General features: G+C 55.3%; 1 protein-coding gene across 1 annotated transcript in view; it reads left to right on the forward strand.

Moving 5' to 3' along the window:
- Nucleotides 1-5644: 5644 nt before the first annotated feature.
- DLX3 (distal-less homeobox 3) overlaps nt 5645-10408 on the forward strand; it is a 5255-nt gene continuing 491 nt past the window's right edge. Inside the window, exons 1-3 of the mRNA XM_025362514.1 lie at nt 5645-6194; nt 7278-7468; nt 9047-10408. The exon at nt 9047-10408 is cut by the window's right edge and continues 491 nt beyond it. Of these exons, the coding sequence (XP_025218299.1) occupies nt 5870-6194; nt 7278-7468; nt 9047-9394 (864 nt within the window). The 5' untranslated portion in view covers nt 5645-5869 and the 3' untranslated portion in view covers nt 9395-10408. The remainder of the gene's footprint in view (nt 6195-7277; nt 7469-9046) is intronic.

The raw sequence follows: 10408 nt of genomic DNA on the forward strand, positions 1-10408 counted from the left end.
GGCAGCCTCTTCTAAAGCCAAACATGTGCCCACCTGGTGGCACACAATTCCACCCGCAGGTACCCAACAACAGCATAGATGCAGGCACTGAAAGACATGTACAGGAATGCTCATAGCAGCACCGCTCATGATAATCCCAAACTGGAAACTACCCAAATGCCCATCAACAGTAGAACAGAAAAATAAATAATGATATATTCATATGAGAAAATATCTGCATTACAGCAATGAAAATGAACAATCTATAAATATAGCCAACGACATGTATAAATCTCACAATATAATGCTGAGCAAAAGAAGCCAAACAGAAAAGAATACAGCCCTCCCTTGTCCATGGGAGATTGGTTCTAAGACCTTCCTCGGATACCAAAATCTGTGGATGCTCAAGTCCCTGATATACAATGGAGTAGTATTTGCAGATAACCTACGCACATCTTCCCACATACTTTAAATTATCTCTAGATTATTTATAATACCAAATAATATGTAACTATTATTATATAAGTAATTGTTATGCTATATTATTTAGGGAATAATGACAAGAAAAAAAATAGTCTATATGTGTCCAAGCACAGATGCAATTATTTTGCTGAATAATTTCGATCCAAGGTAGGGTGAATCCATGGATGCAGAACCCATGGATACGGAAGACGGGTGACTGTATATGCTATACATTTCCATTTATACAAAAGTAAAAAACATGCAAACCTGATCCGTGGTGCTAGGAGCGGAGACAGTGTTTACTCTCAGGGAGTAGGAACTGGAAGGGAGGGTGAGGGGGCTTCTGAGGTTTGGATATTGTTTCCTAACGGGCTGCTCAGCCTGGGTGCTGGTTGCACAGCTATGTTTGATTCATACAAACCCTTTAATTAGGACTTGTGCACTTTTCTGCAGATATGTTTGACTCCAGTGGAAAAAAAAACCTGACACATTCTTTTCCCCATCAAGCATCTCCTCTTTCTGGTGTTCTCTTTATTTCAGAGAACGGCCCCAACTTTCCACCCAGTTACCCCAGTCAGAAGCGCAGGGTTCATTCCCCCACTTCCCTTCTCTCTGCCATTCATATCCAGTCCATTCCCCAGCCCTGTCCCTCTGATCTCCTCAGTGGCTCTCAAATCTACCCACTGCTCTCCACTTCCACCCACTTCTCTTCTCTCTGGCATTAGCCAGCACTGCCTCTTCCTTAACCCAGACTCGATTCCCTTTGCTTGAGCTTCTGCAGTAGCCTCATATCTGGGCCCCTCGCCCCCAATCTTATAATTTCTGATTCGTCTCCACACAGCAGCCAGAGGGATCCTTCTAGAACGAAAACCCAATCATGACCCTCCCCTGGTTAAAATCTTCCAGCGGTTCCCTGCAGCCTCTAAGTAAAGCCCATTCTCCTACTTCAGGCTTCCAAGTGCTCTGAGTCCTGGGTCCCTGCTTCACCTTTAGGTACCCCCCCAACCACCCCTACAAATGTTATGCTTCACCCTTGAGAGAAAAGAGTCCTAGAATTTACAATCATGGAGCATCAGAATTTGGATGGACTGCAGAGGCTATCTAAGAATCCACTTTTTGATTTACATATAAGAAACCCAAAAGAAAGCGCCACTGGTTGGACAAAGGTGGGTGGAAGGAGGGGGAAGTGGCAGTTTCCAGGGGCCGGGAACCGTCTCCTTTCCCTCATCCCTGTTTTTCCAAGCCAAGTCCCACACATCCTTCACTTCTCACTTCAGATATCCTCCTGCCCCCTGAAGGGTTCAGGCCCCCTGAGGCTGGCATGGCGGCAAGTGGTGTCCCATCACAGCACACATCACATGATGGCGAAGCTGTCGCTAAGTGTCCGCACCCCCTGCTGGAACGTGGGCTTCACGGAGAGGGTCCTGGTCTGTCTTGTTCATCACTACATCCCCAGCACCTAGCATGGACCAGATACATAGCAGAGACTCAGCAAAGATCTGTTGAATGAATGAAGGACTCTGGAAGGAAGTCCAGGCTGCAAAATGCTGGAAGCTTGGGGTGTATCTCCAAGGGAGTTAGTGAAAAGGTCGAGGAGCTCACCCTTGAGAGACAAGAGTCCTAGAATTTACAATCACGGAGCATCAGAGCTTGGACGGACCTCAGAGGCCATCTAAGAATCCAGTTTTTTACTTACAAATGAGAAAACCAAGGGAAAGAGCCACTGGCTGTTCAAAGGTGGGTGGGAAGAGGGAGAGGTGGCAGCCAAAGAGTAACACAAGGTGGTGATGAGAAGTGAATATTTAGTGCCAATAGGGCTCCTCAAGTAAGTAAATTCCTTCTGGGCACGATGGCCCTGCCCCTGCAGGTGACCCACTTCGGGTCTTCCCAGTGGAGCTAAGCAGGCTCTTTCTCACAATCACCACTAGATGGCGCCACTCCCCAAGGCAATGGAGAAAGCGGGGTCAGCCCACCAGGGCTGGTCCCTCCCTAAGTTCCTCCCTGAGGCCTGACTCTCTCTGAGCCCCACTGCTGTGCCAGTGCCCAGGTGGCATGATGCCTGGGTTCCAGGGAATAGCTTGCTTCAACAGGGTACCTTTTCTCAGTGCTACAGACAGGTAGGCAATGGACTGTGACCTTGGCATTGGCCAGCACTGCCCTTTCTCCCTCCTATCATACTCCCAGAGGCCCCTGACACAGGCTGCCTCACGTCACCCCTCCACCAGAGGCAGGACTTGGCCAGGCTGACACCTGCTCGTCTTGTTGGCCTGGGCAAGGTGGGGTGGGTGCTCTGGTCCCACTGCATCCTCCGGCTACCTCGCCATCCTAAGCTAACAGGTGCCCACCCAGCAGTTGGTGGCTCCAGTCCTGCCAGCCTGACGAGACCCTTGGGGCCTGCCCCTACCCTGCAGCCCAGTGCCTGCCCCATGCTTCCCACTGTCCTGACTCTGCCCAGCATGCCTGAGCCTCAGCCAGGGGTCCACGGGAGCAGTGCTAAGATGATTCAGCCCCTCTTCAACATTAGGAAGCCTCATTTATTCGTTTAACAATGGGTCCTGGGTATCTGGAAGGTAGTGGTGAAGTGGATGGGCCCACTCTGGCATCTTGGAGTATGTCATGCAATGGGGGTAGGGGGAAGATGTGCTAACCTCACATTAGCAAACAGTTGTTTAATTGCTTATTTAAGTTCCTACTGTTGCAGTTTCTGTGAACTATGAACCATTTCGAGAGCTCTTCGAATTTCAGAGCAGAGTGGAGCTTAGAAATTATCCTAGTATAATCCACCACCACTGCCCTTTCAAGATTCCAGGATTCCAGAATTCAGCCTAGGGCTCATTCTCTTTACTCAGGAGCCAGGGCTTCTGTGAGGGCCTGGGGAGGGAGGGAGGGAGGTAGACTCCCAGCTCTAAGTCGCCTGCCACTTCTCCATCTCGGTTGATGAATGAATGAGCGGATGAACCCCTGAGAAGGGCTCACCCCATGCTGTCTGTTCTCTAGGGGAGCTGCAGTGAGCGAAAACAGAGGGGCACAGTCTGTGGGGCGGGGCGGGGGGAGCTCCAAAGCAGGCCCTCAATGCCACCCCCGCTCCCATCCTGGGAGAGAGCCGGCCCGCCCAGTGCCCTTCCTGCCCCCAACGCCGCAGGCTTTCTTGGCGCCCTCTTGGCAGCAGAACAGAGGGCACCCGGAGCGGGTGGCAACTCGCCCCGCCACGGGCTCAGAGCGGCGGGCGCTGGGCGCTGGGGGGACGCGGAGATAGACAGACAGATAGCGCTCCCCTGGCCTGCCCCCGCCCCCGCCCCCACCTTTCCCACGCGGCGGCCTCCGGGAGTGGCCCAGACCAGGCGGGCACCCACCCCTGCCCCTCAGCCCGCGGACCGTGCCCTCTGTTTCTGCCAACTGCAACTCTCAACGCCCTTTGGACCGCCGGAAGCCTGCTGCGCGAGTCTGACTTTGTAAAGGGGCATACAGCCCCCTGTACACTGCTCTGCCGGGCAGGGTCTTCGGAGGAGCCCCCTCCCCGGGGCTCGGCCAGGCGCTGGGCTGGGGAGCTGCAGAGCTCACAGAAACCACGAGGTGGCGCGCTAGCACTGCGTTCGCCCGGGGAGGCAGGGCGCGTGGACACGGGGTGGGGGGTAGCGAGCGGAGCAGGCTGGGAACTGAGATTTGGATTATCTCCCCCAGAGAAAGGCGAGGAGCAAAATGGGGTGTGGGAGGGAGGAATGAGCTAGACGTTGGGAACAGCTAGCATGACCTAGGGGGCCCAGTCTTGTGGGCTAGACAGGACTAAAACCTGGGGGTCCCCATGGAGGGGAGCCATTCTTCAGGGCTTTTCTGGTGGGGGAGGAGTTCAGTGGAGCAGTACAGCTCCCAACTACTGGGGATGAGGACGGCACTGAGAGGTCTAGACACATCTGCCTAAACCATACATTCACACTAGGATGGCCCTCCACTCACGCTGCCTGCACCACACACACACACACACTCCTGCAGGCATGTACATCTGTGGATACTGTGGAACACATGAAATCCTCACATCACACACCCCAGGTACACTCGTCCCATGCACCCGATCCCCAAAAGTGTCCCCAGTCCCCAGTGCTGTCCCATGATACACAGAATCTGCCCTCAGACTTATTGAAGCACACAGTCACGGAGACAGCCTGTGTCCACCCAACCTCGTGGGGACCCCAGGTCCCTCACTCCCTTCAGCAAGACCGGGCCATCTGTGAAACTGCACACACATAGCTTTGGAGATAGTTCTGGTATCACCGGACAGGCTGCACATTCCCATCAACCCCTAAATCCACACAGGCCTGCTTCCCCTTCTCCAATAGGATCCTCCTAGGGCTAAATTACGTCTTTCATAGGCTCAAGGCACTTTTGCCTGGTGGGCACCTTCCTCCATAAAAAGAAAATTTTTCAAATTACATTTTTGTAATTATGTAATACAATAATATAATAGCAATGACTGCATTGCTATTAAGATAATGTATTAATATCGTATATTCAAACATTCTCTTCTACCTAAATGGTGTTTTCCTTTTCTTCTGATTTGAAGAGAAACCATTTTCAGGGGCCCTGAGTCCTCACCACTTTGGGTACATTTGTGTGCCTGTCATTTGCACAGTGCGTGCACACGCGTGCACACACACACAACCATACTCCACCTTAGACCATCTCCTTCTACAAACACTCAATAGGCAAACTCCCCTCCTTCCCCACCTCATCTAAGCCCATCTCTCATCCCCCAGCCAGAGAAACAGGCTGACAGATCCTGGGGGCTCCGCAGAGCAACCCTTCCCCTCCACCTCCACGCCCCTCCTTCAGAGAACTTATCTGGGCTAGAGCTACAAGAGTAGCAAGGAGGGTGTGTGTGTGTGTGTGTGTGTGTGTGTGTGTGTGTGTGTGTGTGTGTGTGTGTTGTGNTGTGTGTGTGTGTGTGTGTGTGTGTGTGTGTGTGTGTGTGTGTGTGTTTTGAGTAAAAACAAAGACTGGGGGAAAGAGAAGAGAGAGGAGGGAGGAGAGAAGGAAAAGGGGGGGAGGGAGGGAGGGAGAGAGAGAGAGAGAGAGAGGAGAGCACAGGAGCGAGAGAGCAAGAGCGTGTTTTGCCTGGAAGGCAAGACTTGCAGCCAATCAGCGAGTAGGAGCCTCCCTCGGCGACTCCACTATTGAGTCTATAACCGGCTGGCCGGGCGGAGCTGGCAGCATTTGACTGTGGCTTGGGACGCGAGGAGAGGCGCGCAGCGACCGCCTGACGGCAGGCAATGGTGTAAGCGCCTCTCGGCCTCCCCCTCCCCCAGACGCGGCCGGGTCCTCCCCTCGCCCTCTGGACACACACCCCTGCCTCGTCTCCTCCGCCTCTCCTGCGCTCCGGTCCGCTCCTGTCCTCCGCGGAGGCCAGCCTTGGGGAGGTGCAGTGCCCGCCAGGATGAGTGGCTCCTTCGATCGCAAGCTCAGCAGCATCCTCACCGACATCTCCAGCTCCCTTAGCTGCCATGCGGGCTCCAAGGACTCGCCTACCCTGCCCGAGTCTTCTGTCACTGACCTGGGCTACTACAGCGCTCCCCAGCACGATTACTACTCGGGCCAACCCTATGGCCAGACGGTGAACCCCTACACCTACCACCACCAATTCAATCTCAATGGGCTTGCAGGCACGGGTGCTTACTCGCCCAAGTCGGAATATACCTACGGAGCCTCCTACCGGCAATACGGGGCGTACAGGGAGCAGCCGCTGCCAGCCCAGGACCCAGGTGAGGGCCATGGGGTCGCGAGGACAGTGGGAGACACTGGAAGGTTCCCGAGGGAGGAAAAGGCATGGACTGGAAGCCAAAATCTAGGAAAACTTCTAAGAAAAGTACCGCCTGGAGTTAGAGAAGTTGGCGTAGATGACCCTCAGAGGGACCAGGCGACCTTCCAGCCCCGGGTCTGCGAGCATTTGGGGCGCGATGTGCGCGGTGCGCCGCGGTCCCGGATGAGGAGCGGGGTGAGCTGAGAGAGGAAGGGGAGGGCTGTGGGTTGTCAGGAAATCTCCGAATCGAGGTGATTTCGTGGGCATTTCAGCAGGCGATTCTCGATCAGGTCGCAGAGGGCTTGGGGGTAGGCGGCGGGGGCTGGAAACTCTAGGGGCTCTCCTTTGGATAAGGGATGGGGAGACTAGAAGACGTGAGGGGGCAATGAGAGGGACCCACGGAAGTTGTGGGAAAGCGGAGGGAAGCAGCAACTGAGAGGCAGAGAAGCTGAAAAAGGGAAAAGTGAGGCAGCAAGAGAGAAGTGTTGAAAGACAGTGAGAGAAAGGACAGAAGAAACAGAAAAGGAAGGAGAGAAGGAAGGGGAGAGGAAGGGGGACAGGGAAAGAAAGAAAGTTTGCACTATCCTTGCAACTTTTCTGAAAACCTAAAGCGATTCAAAAATGAAAAGTTTTTTAAAGGGCGGGGGGTGGGCGGGAAGGAGCGAGAGAAACAAGCAACGACGAGATGGAGCTGGGAAGGGGGCAGCCAGCAGCCGGTCGGCGAGGAGCCCCGAGGCTGGGAGGCGAGCCGGGAAGGCGTCGTGAGCGAAGCCACGGCGGTCCTCGCGCAGGCGGCGGCTGGCGCCGGGGACAGTGCTCCGGAGGCCGGGCGCGGAACTGGGAGCGCCGAGTCGTGGGCCGTGGCCGGGTCTGGCTGTGTGGCCTCGGCTCCTTCCAGGGCCGCGGGCGGCGGAGCGGGCGGCCGGGAATCCCGCGGCGAGTAGGTGGGCGGAAGGGAGGGGCGTCCCGCCGGGCCCTGGAGGGTCGCTGGAGTCGCAGGCAGAGGCTGAGCCGCCCCCTTTCCCGCCGGGTGCGTTCCCCGCAGTGTCGGTGAAGGAGGAGCCGGAAGCAGAGGTGCGCATGGTGAATGGGAAGCCCAAGAAGGTCCGAAAGCCGCGTACGATCTACTCCAGCTACCAGCTGGCCGCCCTGCAGCGCCGCTTCCAGAAGGCCCAGTACCTGGCGCTGCCCGAGCGCGCCGAGCTGGCCGCGCAGCTGGGCCTCACGCAGACACAGGTTGGTGTTTGGCTGCCCAGGGCCGTGGGGGCGCGCGGGATCCCGTAGTTCCCCGGGCGCTGCCGAGCCTGGCTGTCCACTTAAGGGTCCTGCGGGATCCTGGAACTCTTGTCTGGGGGATGGGGGCCTGCGAGGTTCAACTTCGGTCGGAAGTTTCTGCGTTAGCACGTGTACAAGTGAGAATAGTTGTGAACCCGTGCAATTGTGTATGTCTGTCCCAGAGAGAGGTGCTCTCCTTCCCCTACTCCAGAACCCCCAGCTCCCAAGTGTCCCAGCAGCGCTGCTCACTTAGTAGGAGTGCACATCGTGTTTTCCCTCCAGGCTAGGCATGTGTGTAAACTGTGTGCATGTATAGGCGAGTGTGTGTTTGCACACGTGCTGTGTGGGTCTGCATGCACCGGAGGATGCTCACATAGGGAGTGTGATCCTGCCAGGGTCACTGTGCATAACGATGGGGGCACGTGTGTGTGACTGTGCGCTCTGAATGCATGTGTGTTCTGAATGCATGTTCAGAAATGTGTGCTTTCGTGAAAATACCACATTCCTGCTCAGCACCTGAATACTCAGAGAGGCCAAATTCCCTATCTGAAGGAGACCGGGGACTCAAAAGTGAGTGTCCTACCCCCACCTCATCCAGTCCCTAAAGACCCCAGCGGCCTGTCACTGCTCAGGGGAGGAGCAGTGGATGCCTGGCTCCCGCCAGGTGTTGACAGGCGGGCCTAGGTTGTGGCTGTGGCTGTGGCTGCGTGGGGCCCCATCCGCCGGGAATCTGGGTCACCTGGTGAGGAGCTGATTCATTGTTTGTACCAGTCATGGGGTGGGGAGTGGCAGGGGGAGGGGGAGATACCCCAGGGGAAATTTGGGGAATCATGGCTCACCTGCTCCTGAGTCCCCAGGTCACCCCCATTATCTAACCTGAGCTCAGGAGGACTTCTCCACGCCTGAGTGTGTGAATGTGGGTGCTCATGTTGTGGGGTGCTTATCTGGGTGTATCTGTGTCTGCGTGTATTTTTATCGTCTAGTGTCTGTGTGTGAGGCTGTGAGTGGGAACGTAGCTGGGTATGGAGATGTGTATGTGGGTGTGTTTGTCTCTGTGTATCTGTGCACCTCTGCTTATGGGTGTCTAATGTGAATGAAATGCTACAAACCGCCCATCTCCCACCTCAACGGCTTTTTATTGAGTGCTCACTATATACCAGGCTGCTCTAAGATTTTTATACGTCGTACCTTATTTGAGCCTCAGAGTGACCCTATGAGGCAGGTAATAGTGCTGTTCTCATCCCCATTTTGCAGACAAGAGGAAGGCAAGAACCAGAGAGGTTAAGTAACTTGCCCAAGGTCACGCTTAATAAGCGACAGAGCAGAATTTGGACCCAGGCAGCTGAATGTTGCTCGCCACCGTTCTACCCCAGATGGAAGAAACGATCGGTGTCCTGGGAGTCAGGAGGCCTGTTTTTTGCCTGATTCTTACGTGAAATTGGGTTCTGGCCTTGCTTTTTCTTGGCTGGGTTCTTCCTAGGGTGTTTTGTTTTAGCATTCTGAGAGGCTAACTAGCTACCCCTTTCTTCTCTGGCCCAGGTGAAAATCTGGTTCCAGAACCGCCGTTCCAAGTTCAAGAAACTCTACAAGAACGGGGAGGTGCCGCTGGAGCACAGTCCCAATAACAGTGATTCCATGGCCTGCAACTCACCACCGTCACCCGCTCTCTGGGACACCTCCTCCCACTCGACTCCGGCCCCTGCCCGCAGTCAGCTGCCCCCGCCGCTCCCATACAGTGCCTCCCCCAGCTACCTGGACGACCCCACCAACTCCTGGTACCACGCACAGAACCTGAGTGGACCCCACTTACAGCAGCAGCCACCTCAGCCAGCCACCCTGCACCATGCCTCCCCCGGGCCCCCGCCCAACCCTGGGGCTGTGTACTGAGCACCCACCTGACCTGCACCCCTGACAAAGGACCCCAGGACCAGGCAGAAGGCGCCTCCGTCCTAGCCACTCAGGAATCATCGAGGAGCACAGGGAAAAGGAACTCCCTTTCCCCCTCCCTTGCCCCTTCCTCCAGGGACCCAAGCGCTTCCAGATGACATTTGCATGGACCAAGGATGCCCCCTGAACCTCCCTCCCTCTGCCTAGACACTGGGGTACCCCTCCAGATGTGAGGGCATTCCACCCCAGTGGGGACAGCCGTTCCCCTACCTGCTCCAGGAGCCTGGATTGGCGTTAAATGGCTCATCATTTTCCAGCTTCTTAAACTTAGTGCCTGTTCCCAGACTGGAGACTTTGGGATGGGGGAGAGTGTGGAGGCAGGTCCTGCCTGTGCTGGGGCACCTGGCACTGTGGATCTTATAACTTGCCAGGCCTAGTTCCTCCTGAGCCACTGGTGGTCTCCCCCTGCTTGAGCGGCCCCTCTGCCGAAAAGACAGTGGACATCATGACAAGGACTCCGGGTGGGGACCTGAACTGGTCCCCGCCCTGCACTTCTAGCCCTCATTTAAGATTGGAGGGTGAAACCAAAGAAAACCCCCTAAGTGAGGGAATCTTTTACTATTTGTGGCTTTAGAGGAAAGAACTAAAGGAGCCATCTCTCTCCCCTCTCCTCCGTTCTGAGAGGAGGGCTGGGTCTCAGACGTTTCTCCTAAGGACTTATTTCTTCCACGTCCAGGACTTTGCACAACTTTGGTTTTAAAAGCTGTTGAAAAATAGGAAAACAAAGGGCATTGTTCACAGATAGGGCCAAGTCTCCCCTTGCAAAGGTGCCTCTGTTCTGTCCCTGCCCCCACCTCACCTCCTCTACTCCTCCAGTAAGTTGGCAGTTTTGGTGCCAAACCCCAAATCTCCAAAGAGACATACCAGGGAAGACAAACCCCCAAACACCTCCTTTCCGGTGGCCTTGGAAACAGATTGCTCCGAGCTGGAGAATGTCGGGTGAGGTGCATAGGA

The sequence above is a fragment of the Theropithecus gelada genome, chromosome 16, assembly GCF_003255815.1.
Source record: "Theropithecus gelada isolate Dixy chromosome 16, Tgel_1.0, whole genome shotgun sequence".
Taxonomy (NCBI): Eukaryota; Metazoa; Chordata; class Mammalia; order Primates; family Cercopithecidae; genus Theropithecus; species Theropithecus gelada.